The 18,408-nt window shown below is 54.9% G+C and overlaps 1 protein-coding gene across 2 annotated transcripts in view; it reads left to right on the forward strand.

The window, feature by feature from the left end:
* KCNQ1 (potassium voltage-gated channel subfamily Q member 1) overlaps window positions 1-18,408 on the forward strand; it is a 380,806-nt gene that overhangs the window by 302,526 nt on the left and 59,872 nt on the right. Inside the window, exons 12-15 of one of the 2 annotated variants that reach the window (XM_005904430.2) lie at window positions 313-388; window positions 5,677-5,771; window positions 6,663-6,709; window positions 7,528-7,589. In XM_005904430.2, the coding sequence (XP_005904492.2) occupies window positions 313-388; window positions 5,677-5,771; window positions 6,663-6,709; window positions 7,528-7,589 (280 nt within the window). Of the gene's footprint in view, window positions 1-312; window positions 389-815; window positions 1,020-5,676; window positions 5,772-6,662; window positions 6,710-7,527; window positions 7,590-18,408 lie in introns of those variants that run through there. The other variant, XM_070360257.1, reaches the window with a different exon arrangement.

Consider the following 18,408-nt stretch of genomic DNA (forward strand, 5'->3'; position numbering starts at 1 on the left):
CTGTGCGGCTGTACCATGGGTAAGGGGCATAGCCACTGCCAATACAGGACCCTGACTCCAACCCCACTTCTGAGTGAGGGGCAGGGCAAGGGTCCCTCTGGGGCCATCCCGTTAATTAAAAGCCTCTCAGCCTCAGCCTTTCCTCCTGCCAGCAGGACAGCGGCTTGCAGATCCCCATCCCCAGAGGCTGAACATCCTCCTTGCTCCTGGAGGGGCCCAGCCGTGTGCCCGGGGATACTCGGGCAGCCTGCAGGCCTCTGACAGCGGCAGGCACGGGATGACCACCCTCCTCCCCTCCCTTCTCCACCGCAGGCTGCGGGAGCACCACCGGGCCACCATCAAGGTCATCCGGCGTATGCAGTACTTTGTAGCCAAGAAGAAATTCCAGGTGAGTCCTGCACTCAGCCCTCCTGCCCTGGTCCACTCTGAAAGCCGCTCACCCACCCACAGCACAGGCCATACCTGCCATGTCTGAGACCTGACCCTTCACCCATCAAACACCCTGCCATGACTTCAAGATCCGTCTCCAAGATAGCTGGCCCTGGAGAGATGTTTCCCTGATAGGGCTGGACCCCGGGGCCAACCCAGAACCACACGGAGCCCTGGAGTTTACTCACCCCCCACCCACACCCCCTAGACAGGAGTGGGAATGACTCAGGGAGGGTGCAGAGCCAGCCCTGTGTCACCTGGACAGGAAGTACCTGCCTCAGGCCTGCCCAGGGCTTTTGTCCCCATCGCCCACCCTGTGTGAGTCAGAACAATGGGAGTGACCTCCCTGGCGGTCCAGTGGCTAAGACTCTGTGTTCCCAATGCAGGGGGCCTGGGTTCGATCCCTGGTCAGGGAACTAAATCTCACATGTTACAACGAAGACCGAAGATCTGCTTGCTGCAACTAAAGACCCTGCTTGCTGCAACTAAAGACCGTGCTTGCTGCAACTAAAGACCGTCCTTGCTACAACTAAGACTCCACATGCAGCAAATACTGGCACAGCTAAATAAATATATATTAAAAAAAAAAATAAAACCTAGCAGAGAGGAGTCCTGGCCCTGCTCTGTGCCCTGGGGCGGCCCCCTTTACAGGGAAGAGTAGGGTCTCCCTGGCCAGATGGGGCTGGAGACTGTGGACTTCCCCATCGGCCCTCCTTCCAGGAGTGAGTCTCCTACAGCAGCCCCTGGAGAACGCCAGGTGATGCCAGGCTTGGCACCTCTTTCCTCCGTGGAGACTGTCATCTGTTGGAGGATGGGGCCCAGCTCAGCTTTCCCTCCGAGAACATGGAGCCTTGGGAAGCAGGGACCCCTGGGGGAGGGCATTCTCTTTCCGGAAGGCTTGGCCACCGGTTCCTTTTCAGAAGAGAGTTCCTGGCGGAGCCAGGTCTGAGGGTCACTCGGAGCCAGCGGCAATGTCCAGAACCCCCGGGCCTGTGTGTGGTACCAAGTGGGGAGGTTGGGGTGACTTGTTCACACCCCCGCCCCGCGAGCAGTCACAGCAGGGCTGGGGCGAGAACCAGACCCTGGGTCCCCTCCGGTCTGTGCTTCCCATCCCAGACTACAAGCCTGACTCCAGCCCCGGCCAGTCTCCCCAGCAGAGCCCCCACCCACCCAGGCCAGGGAGCCAGACTCAATGGGGAGCTCTGGACAGACCCCACTCCAACAGCCCTAATGAAGACCTCTTTCCCATCTGGACTGGGAACAAGAGCCCAGGGGGCTGCCCAGGACCATGCCCACCTGTGCCCTCAGCCTGCCAGGACTCTGGTCCCATCGCATGTGGCCCCTCGGGAGCGGGTAGGGGCGGGGAAGGGAGGGGGACAGAGGGGAAGGGGGTTGCACACAGTCCCCAGGGGCGTTGTGCTGCCCGCCTGCCCATCTGTCTGCCCACAGCCTGGCAGGAGGCCTTTCCCCCCCAAACTGGGCCAAGCAGTGTTAAAGGCTCCCGCCAGGGCCTGGGACCCCTCATTGTGGGATCAAAGAGTCCGTGAAGGCCATTCCCAGCCGGCGCCAGGAGGTCTGCCCGCACTGTTCTGGGCAAGATCCAACGTCCCCGGATGGTGGGCCTTTGGGTCTGTGGCTGCTCCTTCCCCGAGGCCCGGCTGCCCTGGTGGAGCCAGCAGAGGGGCACCTGGTGAAACAGGGAGCTCGAGGGTGCTAGGCGAGGATGGGCTGGCCTCTCGGGTGGGGCAGGAATGGCAGGAACTTCTGCCGGGATCAGGTCTGGGCAGGACTGTCCCCAAGACGAGAGGAGGCCCGGGCAGGGCCCTCGCTGGAGAGTGGCTGGTGGTGAGGGCTAAAACCTCTGATGCCAACCGGGGAGGAGGGTACAGAGGGGTCACTGCGACTCTCCTAGGATGGGAACGGTCCCCAGCCTGAGCAGCCGGGCCACTGTGCTTCCGGGGCAGGCCCCCGCTGGGCAGAGGCCAGAACCTGCTGCCTGGGGCACTGCTGGACCATGCAGAGCCATGCCAGGGTGGACACCAGGCTTCCTGGGGGCCTCTTCCAGGTCTGGGTACCCACAGGGCAGGCCCAGCTCAAGGGTGATGTGTGCAGCTTCCAGATCAGAACCACAGATGCCCTGGGCAGATGGGCACCCACCGTGGCCAGAGAAGGTGTGGGTGCTGGGGAGCGCCTGTCACAGAAACGTGGGCAAGAAAACCAACAGCTGTCCTCAGGGGGCACCCTGCCCTCCCTTCCAGGCCAGCGGCCTCCCTTCTGGCTCAGGATACAGGCAGCGTCCCGCAAGCGGCCTGGGAGGCTTCTGGAAGGAGGCCGGGCAGCCCTACAGGCCTGCCCCCTCCCCTCCCCTGTGCACAGGGCCCCGAGGCCCTTGAATAGACCAGGTGGGGCCTGTGAGTGCAGCAGCTCCTCCTGCTCTGCCCCTGGGACAGAGGCTCTCAGGCAAGGCCCAGGGCAGGGGCGGCTAGAGGGGGTGGGCAGCAAGAGGCCTCCAGGGAGCAGGGACTCAACAAGATGGAAGTGGTGGATGAGCCCCTGGTGGTGAGGAGCTCTGGGGGCCTCCCGGGGTGGCCCCCGCCTCAGGCCCAGCTGCCAAGGCCCCTCCCCCGCAGCAGCCTGTCTGTCTGCCCACACGCCCACCCCCATCTGGCCCCAGGGGCAGCAGACGTGGCTGGTGGCCCCCCTGCGGGCCCCGCTGGCCGATAAGTACCCGGCTGGCCGCCCCTGTGTCTGGCCAGAGGAGCCAGAGCCTCTCAGCCCTTCAAGTTTGCCTTGAACTCCCATGTCCACCGTCGGTCAGTCTGGACAGCCCGGCATTATCTCGCTCATCTCAGGCTCCTGCTGCTGCCGCCAGAGGAAATTAGCTTCAGAGAGAAAGCTGAGATGAGCTTTGCAGCCGGACCCCAGGCAGCCACTTGACAAAGGCCTCCAGGAGCGCTGACCAGACCCTGGTGGGGGCAGGGCGGGGAAGGAGGAGCTTATCAACTCCAAGATGAGTCTCAGGGGGCCTAAGAGCCTGCCAGGCCATGGGTCCCGGGTGTCAGTCAGCTGTCGGTTACCTGCTGAGGTCCACACCCTGCACAAGGCGAGGCGGGGGGCCGGCTCCCAGGCTCCTCTCCACCCTTGCTCCTGCAGGCTCACACACACCCGTCCCCTGCACTCTCGTGCCTTTCCATGGAGACGTCTGTGTACATTCGTGCACACAGAGCCCCTCAACACACTCAGGGGCCCACAGTGGTCCGTGACCTCCCAGGGTGTACGGGAGGCCAGGACAAGCACTCACGCCATTCTGGGCCAGGCCTGCCCAACTTTGACCTCCGAACCCCGCCTTGCCTCTTCTGAGCCTGCTCCTGACCGCACTGGCAGGTCGGGGGTGGCCCCGAGCCTCATAAAGCCCTTTGGCCCACAGGAAAGCAGGCATCACCTCTCAGGACCACCTCCCCATAGGCATTAGACACAGCACGGACCCTGGGCTCAGCCACAGCCACCGTCACAGCCATTGAGTTCTCCTGGCACGAGCCACTCAGGGCCCTCCAGCCCTCTCTCTCCTCGCATCTTACGTTACCCTCACTCCCCTTGTCAGCCAGAGGGCTCAGCATCCCCATCGTACAGAAGCAACACCTGAGTCCTGGGCACGTCACCACTAGCCTACCACCCAGCGCCACTCTCCACTTGTCCTGGAGCTGGGTGTGTGGCGTCAGAGAGCCTGCCAGACTTCATCTCACCCCTGACCCCAAGATCCTACGACGGGCCTTGCGTCTCAGCCCTATGGGGATGCAGGGTGGTCCCAGAGTCCGAAGTGGGGCTGGGTGTTGGCTGTGAGGGCCCCACCTGGCGAATCTGGTGGGGACAGGAGCCACCCTGGCCTTCTTGTGCCCGGTCCCTGATGGGGAGGAGGGTTCTGTCCTGCCTCAGGATTCTGGGGTCCCAAACCATGTAGGAGTTGAACTTTAGCTGCCAGTGTTGATGACAGGGCCCCTGGGCATGTCCAGAGGTGCCCAGAGATGGAGGCAGAGGTGGCCTTGCCCGTAGCCTAGGGTAGCCTGCCTCTGGGGTGGTACCACAAGGAGAGGTAGGGCTCATTCGGGCAGGGAGGACAGGGCCCCTGGGGCTCCCAGATTTGAGACCTGGCCCTGGCCCTCGACGGGCATCTGAGTCTTATTCCTTCTCTTTCTCTGACCCGACAGCCCCTGCTTGCCCTGCAAGCTGTCTGGAGCTTCTTGCAGACCCGCTACCCCCTGCCCCCCAGCAAGCAGCAGTAACCTCCCAGCTCATCGCTAGTGTGAGCCCTTCAGAGTTAATGAGACCACCTGGGCCCCCCCAACCCTGTCTGCCTGAGGTCCCCCCAACAGAGTCCCTTTCCCCAATGAGCCCTGCTTGCTTGTGTGGGCAAAGGGCCTCCTGAGCCATCAGACCCCCACTCAGCCAGTACCCTGCTACCTGGGTGGGACCCACAGCCCGTGGGCTCCTGGGATCGAGGCCATAAATGTGGCTGGAGGTTTTGCTGACATCCCGAGAAGCCTCCTTCTCTCTGTTGTGGTTTCACCTGAGCCCCGGATGCATTTATGGGCTCAGGGCTGGCGCTGAGCCTGGAGCTCCAGGGTCCCCTGCCCTGCCCCCCTGGCCCCAGGCCCATAGTAGGACCATCTTCTCCTCCCAAGCAGCCTGAGAGCTCCGGTAGGAGGCCTGCCACCCACAGCAAGCACTGCAGGCCGAGGCTGTCCCTGGGGCCCTCTCTGCTCACCTCAGGGGACTGACTGCCGGGGAAGGGGGTGGGGTGGATCGCCCCCACCCCGAGAACAGTGCAGGCGCCTGCCAGCGAGGGTGTGGTCAGCTTGGGACCCAGGCCGGTGGGGGCTGCACAAAACTGCCCTCTTTGCCACTGACCGGAGCCATGCTCATCGCCCCCTGCCCCCAGGCCCTCAGCTGGGCCAGCTCTTCCAAGGCAGTTTGGAAACAGGGCTGGGGGCCTGGGAATGGAGAGTAGGCAGGTCCCTGGGTCCAGAGAGCCCGAGTCACTGGCCTGGGGTCACCCAGCTCCCGGGTGGGGTGGGGGATGGGGGCTGGGGGCTGAGCCCAGCCACGGCGAGTGCGCTGATCCAGGCCTGCCCCTTGGTGCCACATGGGCGGCTCCTTAAATCCCGGATGCGCACGGAGGATAGGGACCGTCCTGTGCCCGGCGCTGGCCCACACACGCAGGCACAGCCTGACTCTGTCTCTCTGCTGCAGCAAGCGCGGAAGCCCTACGACGTGCGAGACGTCATCGAGCAGTACTCCCAGGGCCACCTCAACCTCATGGTGCGCATCAAGGAGCTGCAAAGGAGGTGAGCGCGCCGGGCTGGGGGCAGGGCGGAGTGTGGTCAGCGCGGAGCGTGGCGTGGATGGCAGAGGGCGGGGCATGGGGGGTCGCTCCACCAGCACCCAAGTCTCGGGGTGGGGACGCTTCAAATCCCAGCTCACCTGCTGTTGAGCAGGCCCAGGTCAAGTCCTGGGAGATACACGGCTGGGGGAGAACCTACCGGTTGGGCGCTGAGCACCCCAACTCTTAGAAGCCCACGTGTTCTGGCTTCTGGCCCACGGTCCAGAGAGTTCTTCTCCCGGAGGCCGCCTGCCCCTGAGGGGCCTGCATGGGCTCAGACCAGCTGCACATTGGCAGTGGGTTGGCCTGGGGACTGAGCTCTGTGAGGCACAGGGTGTGGCTGGGAGACCACCCATGTTGACCACCCTGGCCAGGCAGGGACTCAGGCTGCCCCCTGTTCACCCCACCCCTGTCACTGACCTACAACAGGGATGTGAAGCCCATCCAGCCCAGCAACCTGGCCTTGTCCTGGAAGGGACCTCTTGCAGTCCTGCCTCTCTGGACACTTCCAGGCACCTGGCCTGGGGTGTTTATGAAGCGGCCACAGGACACTGGGCTATTCTGGGATCCTGCTGTACCCAGGGAGGATGACAAAGGGACAGTCCAACCACTGCCCTTCACCTCTGAACCCCCCACCCAGGCCCCCCATGGGAGTATGGGCCTCTGGAATCTGAGAGGCACCTGGCTGGTTTTGGGGTGGTGGCAGGGGGCGGCCCCCAGCAGGGGCGGGCAGCTTGTCTTGCTGGGGACTTTGGCCCATCTGCCCACTGATCAGCCAGATGTCAGTATGGGGCCCAGGGGCCAAGCATGAGCTGGTCTCCATCTCCCTCTCCCCACCCTCCCCCCCTCCCCCCAGGCTGGACCAGTCCATCGGGAAGCCCTCCCTCTTCATCTCCGTCTCAGGTGGGTTTCTGCATCAAGGCACCCTCAGCATGGCAGCCCATGCCAGACCCTCCTACCATCGCCCCACCCATGCCTGCCTCTTCCCACCATCAGAAGGTACATGTCTCGCCAGGAAATCCAGGGAGATGGGGGCAGGTTGACCCACCCGAAGCAAGGTGGCTTTGAACACAATTTACACAGGATTTGCAGTTAGCACAGGAACCTACAAGGGTCCCTATAAGGGCAGGCCTTTCTAGGCCACTGATGATCTGGGTGTAGAAACGTGACCAGGTTTTTGGGAAGGTGTGGGCCTGGAAGTGGGGCTGGGGACTGAGAAGCCAGGCGGAACATCGCGGCAGAGGTGAGTGCCGCTCTGCAGCTCTGAGGATGTGGAGCGGGCTGCGGTCACATGGGGAGCACAGGGCCAGGCCAGTTCCTTGGGGTTGCCCCAACCCAGGTTCAGGCGGGAGGCGCAGCTCAGGCAGGGGCAGGACAGCGGGGGTTTCAGGGGCAACAGGCATCCCCAGCCAAAGCAAGTGTCTCCCGGGGGTGGAGGGCACAGTGGGCACCATCTCAGGCAGGCTGTCCCTGTCTTCTGCGCTCTCGGGAATCAAGGAAACGGGAAGGGTGGGACACTGACAAGCCAGCCAGCGCCCGCCCACCCCCTCCCCCTACCATCGCCTCCTGAAGTTCCCACCACGGAAGAGCTCTTAGGAGATGTCCTCGGAGGTTCAGACCTTCGACTCAGCTCCCTCACCCCCCGTCACCCTGGGGTCGCCTGCCCACCCCACCCCATCGGCCAGCGCCCGCGTCCCTGACTCGGGTGCTTTGCCCCACAGAGAAGACGAAGGACCGTGGCAGCAACTCGATCGGTGCCCGCCTGAACCGCGTGGAGGACAAGGTAAGCACCTGAGCCTGGGCTGGCTCCCGCGGCCGCGGGCGGCGTCCTGGGGCCTGGACAGCGCTGTCCCCGGCGGCGCTCCACGCTGCCGCTGGCCCCGGATGGCTCGGTGTCTGGGGTCTCCCCCGGTCCGTCCGTCTCCCCTTTTTCCTTCCTCCTCCTCTCCTTCCGTCTGAGCTTGTGTGGCCTTCCTGAGGTAGGCGCCGTCTACTTCCCCGTCTGCAGTGGGTATCATCCCCATGGGAGGGAAGAGGACGCTGGAGTCCAGGCTGGTCTGAGACCTCACACAGGGGGCATCCTTATGGGCAAGTGGCACCGAGTACCCACAGGCCCCTCCCTGGCATAGCTGAGGTGGGCATCGCTCCCTTGGCTCCAGCCCGAGGGCACTCAGGGACTTGGAGATGCTGACAGGGGCACAAGGGTGCGTCATGCGGGGAGCAGGGGCTGCGGGCATCTGAGCGAGGGCAGCGGGAGGTGGGCAGTGTCAGCCCAGGCCCTGCTGGGCGTCCAGGCGGGATGTGGACACCCACGCTCCCTCTGCTCCAGGGCACGGCCGCCTCAGTGGCTGGGGTGCCCTGGTCCTCCCCTGGGTCTGCGCCAGCATCCTGGAGCCCCCACGGATCTGTGGAACAGGAGGGGCAGCCATGCTGCCCTGTGACGTCTCCGTGGTCAGGTGCGGGCTCTTATCTTACCAAACAGCTCGTTCATCTGCATGGACCTTATCTGAGAGCCGCAGGGGGGGCTAAAAATAGAGGGATTTTGCTTGGGCAGGGAGGGCATCCACTGCTCCGTTTCCTGGGCGACGCCTGGCTCTGGCACGTGTCCATCTCTGCTGCAGCTGGGCGGGCAGGCAGGGGAAAGGCTCCCAGTTGCTGCCCTCCCCCCCAGCCTGGGCCTGCAGGACTACCCTCTGCCCACCTGCAATCTTCCCCGGCTGGGGCGGGTGTGGGGTCACGATCCAGTACGTGGGGTCTGAGAGGGAGGGCTGCTGTCCAGCTGAAACGGGGGCCCTCACCCTCCGGCCTGCCCCCTGGGGCTGTGTGAGCCCGACATCCTGACGCCACTGGAGGGCTGGCCCGTCTCGGTCAGCACAGGCCTAAGCAGGGCCTTTGTCCTGTCCCACAGCAGACAGCCCAGTGGCAGGTGCCCTGTCTGGCAGGATGGGAACTGAAGCCCACAATGGTCCGCTCCCCGGGACGGCGGCATCAAGGCCTCAGGGGCCCTGGTCTCCGCCTCCCTGGTGGCCGGCCCTTGGCTCTCACTCTGCCTCCTGTGTATGACCAGGGCTGGCGCGTTCCGTGAGAAGCCGCAGGTGGCCGTGCCGAGCACAGCAGACCCGGCCCTCCAGGTGGGGCTTCCGGTCATCACAGGAAGCAGAGGGGGCTTCCCTGGTGGTCCAGGGGCCGACTCCGCTCTCCCAATGCAAGGAGCCCAGGTTCAGTCCCTGGTCGGGACCCAGACCCCACGTGCCACAACAGGAGAGTCCATGTGCCCATCCCACACGGAGCAGCTAAAAATAAGAGCCCTTGCGCCACAGCTAAGACTGGTGCCGCCAAACAAACATTTCAGCAGAAAAGTAAATGAAGCAGAGGTAGAGCCAGGGAGCAGACCCGGCCCCCCCCCCCAGCCCCTCGCCTGGCCCTGGGACAGCGCTTGCTGAGTGAGCTCCGCAGCCGGCGCCCCCTCCCAGCCGTCCTGGGGGCATCCGCCGCCCCACCGTCCAGATGCTCCCACCCCGCCCCGCGTCCCTGCCCTGGTCTGGTCTGTCCCCTGTCCCGCTGCCCTGGGGCTTTCCTATGACTCTGCCCTACTCAGGGCAAGCCACTGCTTTAAGCCTAGACTGGAGCCCGGTGTCCTCTGGGGGTGGTGATGGGGCTGCCTAGGGTCCCCTGCAGCCCTCCAGCCACCTGTGGGGTCTAAAAATCAAGACATGGCCCTTAGTCAGCCAGGGGCAATGTGGCGGGCGAAGTGGGACCTGTGCTGGCCTTGGGGGTACCCCATCACGGACCCAAATTTCTTCAGATCCGAACAACAAAGCAGGGGAGGGTCCTGGAGGACAAGGTTTGGGGGCAAGGCCCCTGGCGGCCTCCGCCCATCAGGCTCTGCGCCCAGGAGAGGGGCCACCTGTTCCTGGGCAGCGAGGATTCTGCCTCACCCCCTCTGCCCCGTGGAGCTGGTTCGGCCTAGAGGCTCCATCACTCAGAGTCCTGAGCCTGCTCCACGCTCCCCGCCCCCCGTGGACCTGCAGAGATCCAGGCGAGGCCTCTGTGGGCCCCTCCCCCGCCGGCTGACGCCCCTCGCAGATGGACCCTGGGAAGGGGCCCCATGTTATCGGCTTATCGCAGGGGCCATCAGGACCATAAACAACCCCCTGGCAATCCTGCTGACGCGGGAAGTTGGGGGCAGGAAACGCAGCAGCCGTCCGGCCTTCGGACGCCCAGCAGGCCCGCGGCGGTGGCAGTGCCAGCCGGCCCGCCAGCCAAGCCCCCGCCCCGGGCCTTCCCCGCACGCCCGGCCTGCCTCAGGCCGGAAGGGAGCCTGGCCCCCAACTGCTTCCTCATCTGGGCTCGGGTTCTCGCCCTCGGTGGGGAGGGCGGCGGTCTCCTCCCAGCCTCCTCCCAGCAGGCTCACGGCCGCAGGAAGAGGGGCTGGGAGAGGAGGGGGAGGGGGCTTGGGAGGCACACGGCCCCCCACCCTCCCAACCCCTGTCTTGGGGCGGGGAGCCTGGCACACCTGTCCCCGGCCTGGGCTGGCTGTCCAGGCCTGCCTGGCGCCAGGGGTGTGCAGGGCCGAAGCAGCGTCCTGCCCGGGTCCACACCACACACCCCCACCCCGGCCTCACCCGGGGGCCTGGGGGACCCGCAGGTCCCCAGAGGAGAGGCGGGAGCTGCTCTTGCAAGTTGTGCCCCATGCTTGGCGGAGGGAGCGGGGGAAGCACAGCCTTTGCACAAATAAATTCTCTTTTACAAGTGGGGAAACTGAGGCCCAAGGAGTTTGTGCAGCTGTCTAATAAGCTAGTTACTAGAGCTAGCCCCAGCGGAAGCCACGGACGGAGGGGCAGATAAGGTGGAGAGAGACAGCAGAAAAGAATTTCATAAACACAAGGGGTCTGGTGAGAAGAGGCTGCGTCCGAACAAGGAGGGCCAGGCTGGGGGCTGGAGTGGGGGCAGGCAGCGGGGTCCGCTGGCGGCGGTGGTCAGACTCTGCCCTGGAGGGGGGCACGCCTCGCCAGCCCTGAGACGGGTCCTGAGAACACGACCCCCAGCCCCGGGGCCCCTCCCTATCAGGGCTGCCGCGGGGCAAGGACCCTGGGCTCTCTGGGGACCCGATGAAGCAGTCGGCTCCCACCTTCCTCCCCTCAGTGTGTATTCTTAGCTCCGGCCCCTGGACCTGCTGCAGTGTTTACATTGAGCCCTGTTTATTTTGCAAGCTCAGCTCACACTGCTTTTGCTGATATGAGGAACACAGTGGGCTGGGAGAAGTTCTTTCTTCTCTGTTTTTGCCGGAAATGTTCGTGGCTCAGGGCCGGACACCAGGAGTCCTGGGTTTCCAGGCCCCAGTTCAGAGAGCAAGGGTGGGAAGGGCCCTCCCCCACCTGGCATTGCTTCACTGCCCCCTGTCCTAGAACCCTGGCCGGGCACACCTCTCTCCTGGACAGACATGCCCCCAGCCCGGGTCCCCGGCTGCTGCACCTCCCCAGCCCCTGCCCTGCACCAGGAGGGCCCAGTCTGCCCCAACCTCCCTCCTCCTGCTCAGTCCTCCTCCCAGACCTCTCCACCCCCCAGCCTAAAAGCAGGACCCGGAGGCACGACCATCCGGGAGGCTCCCCCTGCCTCCGTCCCTGGAGCCCCTCAGAGCTGCTCACCTTGCATGCCCGCTGCACACCCTGCCCACTGAGTTTGGGCCTCTTTTATCTTGGGCTTAGGTTATTTTTCCAGACATCGATGTGGTCTCTGGCCTCTCCCCACTGAACCACAGTCCTTCCCATTGTATAATCTTTCTTAGACACTGCAGCAACTCTCTTGCTCACCTTTTCTTCAGAATCTTTGTGCTCACAGTTGTGGGTGAGATATGTCTTTCTGTTCTCATCTGTTTGGGCATCCAGTTTAGGAGAGCCTCACGAAACAAGTTAGGAAGCAACCTCTCTTCTTTTGTATTCTAGAATATTTTGTATAGGATTAGGGTTTTCTTCCCCAGAATGTTTGGAGAAACTCGAAGGCGAAGCCGCCCGGCCTGCCGTGTTCTTTGTGGGCAGATTTTTAATGGAGTCCATGACGTGGACGGTTATGGGACAGGTGGGGTTTTCTATCTCTTCCTGTGTCAGTTTCCATAAGCTGCTCACTCTAACCACGTGTGCGTTCCACCCTAGTTTTCGTGTTTATTGGCATTTCTCATCGTTTTAGCACCTTTACCATCAGCAGTTTGCTGCTTAGTCGCTTAGTCGTGTCCGACCCTTTGCGGCCCCGTGGACTGTATAGTCTGCCGGGCTTCTCTATCCATGGGATTCTCCAGGTGAGAATCCTGGAGTGGATTGCCATCCCCTGCCCCATCCAGGGGATCTTCCCAACTCAGGGATCAAACTCTCTTGTCTCCTGCATTGGCAGGTGGGTTCTTTACCATTGAGCTACCAGGCCCCTATTTCATTTGTTTGTTTGTTCCTTCACTTATCTCCACTGGCCAGGCTTGCCGGCTCCTTGACAATTTTATTCATGTCTTCACCAATGCTTGACTTTGCTGATCCTCCCTTTTGTTGGCTTGTTTTGTTTCATTCACTTTATTTTCTTCCTTCTATTTACTTGGGTTTAATGTATTATTCTTTCTTTAACTTCTTAGGTTGAATTCATTTTAAGACTTTCCACATTTCTAATGTGTGCTCTCAAGGCTACACTTTGGTTTTTCTCTAAATGCCACTGAAACTTCATGCCCCAGGTTTTAATCTGCAGCATTTGATTTTCATGTTCATTCACATAAAGATTTCTCGCGTCTCCACTATGACCTCTTGTTTATCCCAGGAGATGTTCTGCAATATGATTTTCATCATTGTTATAAGTGTCATTGCTCTACTGTCAGACAAAGTGCTCTGCAGGGCATCAATCTTTTGAAACATTTTGAAATATGTTGCAAAGGTACAAGATGTCATCAATTTTTGTAAGTGTACCTTCCCTGTTTGAATACCACACGTATTTTGAAGTTGACAGGGCGGTGTTATACTTGCGTCTGTTAGAACAAGCTTGTTAATTGGTTCCTCACTGGAATGTTTTTATCTACTTGATCTATTATTACTGAGAAGTGTATTGAAGTGCCAACTATTGTGGAGGATTTTCCTACTTTTCTTTATATTTCTGTCCTTTTTTGCCTCGTATATGTTTTAGATCTTCTGATCAGGTACATATAATATTCACTTTTTTGTATATTCGCTGCTGGATTCAATGTGTTCTAATTCCATAGCACCCTCTTTCTCTCAGGCAGGCTTTCCCCCCTCTTAAAGCCTATTATCATTGTTATACAAACCTAATTTTCTTTGTAATCTTTTTCTTAAGCTTTCTTGAGGTACAATTTACGTGCCATAAAATGCACCCACTGTAAATGCAGACAACACATTTTAGTAAATCTCTAATTTGATGTGTAACGAACATCAAAATGAAGTTTGAGAACATTTTCAACACCCCCAATTCCCTCAATTCCATTTGCCAGCTCCTGCCACCAGCCACAGTCAATCACTGACCTGCTTTCTGTCTCTGTATCCTTAAATTTCTGTAAGACTAGAAATCTGCCTTTTCTGGATGTTCCCTGTAAATGGAATCAGACAACTGGTAGTGTTTGTGTCTAGCTTTTCTCACATAATGTAACGTTCTTGAGGGTCGTCTGCGCTGCATCTGTATTTCTTGCCTTCTTAACGCTCAGCAGCATTCTGTTGTATGGATCAACCACATTCTGTTTATCCATTTGCAAGTTGATAGACGTTTGGACTGTTTCCAGTTTGGGGCTATTATGGTCAATGCCGCTGTGAACTTTTTATCTACGAGTCTGTGTATGGACATATGTTTTCGTTTCCTTCGGTCAGGTTCCTAAGAGGGGAATTGATGGGTCATATGGTAAGTTTCTGTTTAACTTTCTAAAACGCTTCTAAACTGTTTTCCAAAGAGTTGGTACCATTTTGATTTCCCACCAGTAACACACAAAGGTCCCACTTTCTCTATATCCTTACAAATGCATGGTATGGTTGATCTTTTTTCTTTTCGCCATTCTAGCTGTGGGTTTGATTTGCATTTCCTTAATCACTAATGATGTTGAGCAACTTTTCATGTGCTTATTAGCCATTCATAGTCTTCTCAGGGGAAATGTTTATTCAACCCTCCTGACTATTTTCTAATTAAGTAGTTCTGTTCTTGAGTTGTAAGAGTTGTTGATATGTTCTGGATACAGTCCTTTATCAGATATATGACTTGCAAGAATTTTCTCCCCCTCCGTGGCTGTCTTTTCCTGTTCTTAATCATGTCTTTTAAAACACAAAAGTTGTAAATTGTAAAGAAGTCCAACTTATCTTTTCTTGTATGACTCATGCTTTTGATGTTATATCTAAGACTTCTTTGCCTATTCCAGGGACATGAACATTTCCTTCTATTTTTTTTCTTGTAGAAGTTTTTTTTAGTTTTAACTCTTACATTTAGGTCTGTGATTTATTTTGAATTAATTTTGGGATGTGATATGTGGAAACGTTTGGGGTTTTTTGTTGTTTTGGTTTGGTTTTTGTTCCTTTTACTTAAAGATATCCAGTTGCCTTGATACCATTTGTTGAAAAGGTTACATTTCCCTCATTGAATTTTCATGATGCCTTTGTCAAAAATCAATTGAACGTAAGTATATGGGTTTATTTCTGGATTCTCAATTCTGGACTGCTAGTCTCTAGCCCTGTCTTTAAATCCACATTACTCTATTTTGATTATTGTAGCTTTGTAGTAAGTTTTGAAATCAGGTAGTGTTAGTCCTCCAATTTTCTTCTTTCTCAAATCATTTTGCCCTTTCTATATTTTATGAATTTTTATGTGAATTTTAGAGTCAGGTTCTCAGTTTCTATCAAAAAAATAAATAAATTGAGAGAGAAAAAAAAAAAAGAAGAAACCCGATAGGGTTTTCCTGGAGATTGAATTGAATCTCTGACCAATTTGGGAAAACTTGGCATCGTAACAGTATTGAGTCTTCCAGTTCATGAACATGGTATATCCTTCTGTTTATTTGATCTATTTTAATTTCTTCCCATTATATTTTATAGTTTTTAGTATATAAATCTTACATATCCTTTGTTAACTTTCTTTCTAAATATTTTATTATTTTTGATGGTACTGTTAATGGAATTGTTTTCTTAATTTCATTTTTGAGTTGTTACGAGTGTATAGAAATTGGAGAAGGAAATGGCAACCCACTCCAGTATTCTTGCCTAGAGAATCCTGTGGATGGAGGAGCCTGGTGGGCTGCTGTCCATAGGATCGCACAGGGTCAGACACGACTGAAGAGACTTAGCATGCATGCATGCATTGGAGAAGGAAATGGCAACCCACTCCAGTGTTCTTGCCTGGAGAATCCCAGGGACAGAGGAGCCTGGTCTATGGGGTCGCACAGAGTCGGACACGACTAAAGTGACTTAGCAGCAGCAGCAGCACATAGAAAGGCAATTAAAATTTTATATTAAGCTTATAAACTGTGACTTCACTGTTATTAATGCTAGTAAATTCTGTTGTTGATTCCTTAGGATTTGCTATATATAGGATCATGTCATATATGGGGCTTCCCTGCTGGCTCAGATGGTAAAGAATCCGCCTGCAATATGGGAGACCTGGGTTCGATTCCTGGGTTGGGAAGATCCGCTGGAGAAGGGAATGGCTACCCACTCCAGTATTCTGACCTGGAGATTTCCATGGACTGTGGAGCCTGGTGGGCTGCAGCCATGGGGTCGCAGAGTCAGACACGACGAAGTAACTTTCACTTTCGTCATGTACGAATAAGGACAATTTTATGTCTTCCTTCCAGTCTGTATGTCTTTAACTTCCTTTTCTGCCTAATTATACTAGCTTCATGGGGTTGTAAAGAGTCGGACATGACTGAGCGACTGAACTGAGCTGAACTGTCTAGTAAAATGTTAACTACAAGTGGCTGGAGAAAGTCTTGTAGGGCAAAGTATTCCATCATTTACCATTAAATATGATGCAGGTTTTCATTAAGTGCTGTTTGTTGAGTTGAGGGTGTTTCCTTCTATTCCTAGTGTATGTTTAGGGTTCTTCTCACAAACGGATGTTAGATTTTCTCAATTGCCCACTCTGCAACTTTTGAGATGGGCATGTGCTTTTAGCCCTTATTTCTATTAATGTGATGTGATACATTAACTGGCTGGGGGGTTTTAAGCCAATCTTGTCTTTCCCACTTGATCATGATGCACAGTCTCTTGTCTGGCATTGGATTTGGTTTGCTAAGACTTTGTTAGGAATGTTTGTGTCTATATTCATAAAAGACACTGTTCTGTAGTTTTCTTCTTTTTTTTTTCTTTCTAATTTTGGTGTTGGGTTTTTTAATTCTTTTTTTAATCATATACACATTTTACATGTCTTTTGTAAACCCTAGATTTTAAAAAATCATTTAATACATCTATACTCAATTTCTTAATAATTATATATTTATACTTTATAAATATATTATACATCTATACTTAATAATTTCCAATATATTTTGATAGATTTATAGCCATGTATTTTGTGCTTTTTATTTGTACTAAACTTTCTAATGTTTACTCTGCTCTTCTTTCCTCTCTCTTGTTGAATTGATAGTTATTTTTCGCTGCATGTTTTCTTTTACTGGTTTTAAAGTTACATGACCGTTCTTGTAGAGGGTAACCTAGGACTTTATAACAGTTATATAATACATCCATTTCTATGTTTGCCCACATCTGGAATAATATAAGTACCTTAAACATTTTAGTTTCAATCTCTCCAGCTAACTGATATGCTTTGTTGTGTATGTAAGTTCGAACATAATTAGTAGTGTTTTATATAATCAATATGTGTTTAAATTTACCCATCTATTTGCATTTTTTGTCACGCATCATTTATTTTTCGTCTAAGATCTTATATGTGGGGTCACTTTTTTTTGACTGAAGTATTCATTAGAATTTTATTCAGTGAAAATCAAAACCCTTCTGATTTTATTTGTTTTAAAATGACAGTTTCACTGTTGTTCTTAAAAATATTTCCACTGGCTACAAAATTCCAGACCCTAGGTTACCGAAATGATGTCCTTTTAACACACTGAGAATGTCACCAAGCTGCTCTTTGACTTCCATTGTTTCCATTGAGAACAGAGATGGCAACGAGTCGTTGCTCTTCAGAAGGCAGTGCGTCTTTTCTTTCTGGCTGGTTTAAGCTCTTTCCTTTACTCATGTTCTGCATTTTCACCGTGTTGTGTTGTTAGAGGGGAGAAGGCAATGGCAACCCACTCCAGTACTTTTGCCCGGAGAATCCCATGGACAGAGGAGCCTGGTGGGTTGCAGTCCATGGGGTCACTGAGGGTCGGACACGACCGAGCGACTTCACTTTCCCTTTTCAGTTTCATGCATTGGAGAAGGAAACGGCAACCCACTCCAGTGTTCTTGCCTGGAGAATCCCAGGGATGAGGGAGCCTGGTGGGCTGTCATCTGTGGGATCACACAGAGTTGGACACGACTGAAGCGACTTAGCAGCAGCAGCAGTGTTATTAGAGAGTGTCTTTTGTTCATTCTGCTTGAAATTCATTGCGTTTCCTTAATCTGCGGTTAGTGAAATGCATCAGGTCTGGGTTATACTTGCCACTATCTCTTCATATTTTGCTTTAGTTCACTGTTTCTTCTGGAACGTTCACGAGACACTTGGTCAACCATCTCAGTTCTCTCATATCTCTTACTGCTTCTCTCTTTCTCTGTTATAAAAAATCACTTGGTTCTCTGTACTGTATTCTGGATACTGTCTTCTGATCCATCTTCCAATTCACTAATTATTTCTTCAACTGTGTCTAATCTACAGTTAAATTTATCCAAAGAATTTTAAATTTCAATGATTGTTTTTCTATTTATGGAAATCCTATTTGGTTCTTATGCATACTTGATAGACCTTTTTATAGTACCTTTCTTTTCACTTGTACATTCAAACTTGAAAAAAATTTCGTGATGTATATTGAATACAGCTATTTTATGTGTGAACGCGTGAAAATGTAAGTTGCTCAGTCACGTCTGCCTCTTTGTGACTCCATGACCGTAGCCTGCCAGGATCCTCTGTCCATGGAATTTTCCAGGCAAGAATACCGGAGTGGGTAAGCCATTCCCTTTGCCAGGGGATTTCCCCAACCCAGGGATCAAACCCAGGTCTCCTGCGTTGCAGGCAGATCCAGTTTCTGTTAATTCTGGCGTCTGAGTCTTTGTGAGTCACCTTATCTGTTTATGCTTTTTTCTCATTCATGGTGTTTTGTTCCCTTTGAGAATTTCCTTTTTCAGTCGTAAGTTCGTATATCTTACCGTGTATCTCTGAGGGTTTTTGAGGTCTAATGTGGAGCTGACCTTGGGGAGGATCCATGTTGATTCCTTCCACTGCTGTACATGTGGGAGCACTACCAGCCTGAACTATAAGTTCTGGGCCCAACATTTTTGAGACCGCTCACGTGGTATGCATTTGGGCTTGCAAGCTGAGCACACCAGCTGTGGATATGGCTTCTCAGATCAAATGTTGTTCCACTCCTTTTAGCAGCAAAGCAATTTTCTATATAGTCTTTTCAGGGACTGGGTTATTTCTTATTGACCATT

Source organism: Bos mutus, chromosome 22, assembly GCF_027580195.1.
Source record: "Bos mutus isolate GX-2022 chromosome 22, NWIPB_WYAK_1.1, whole genome shotgun sequence".
NCBI lineage: Eukaryota > Metazoa > Chordata > Mammalia > Artiodactyla > Bovidae > Bos > Bos mutus.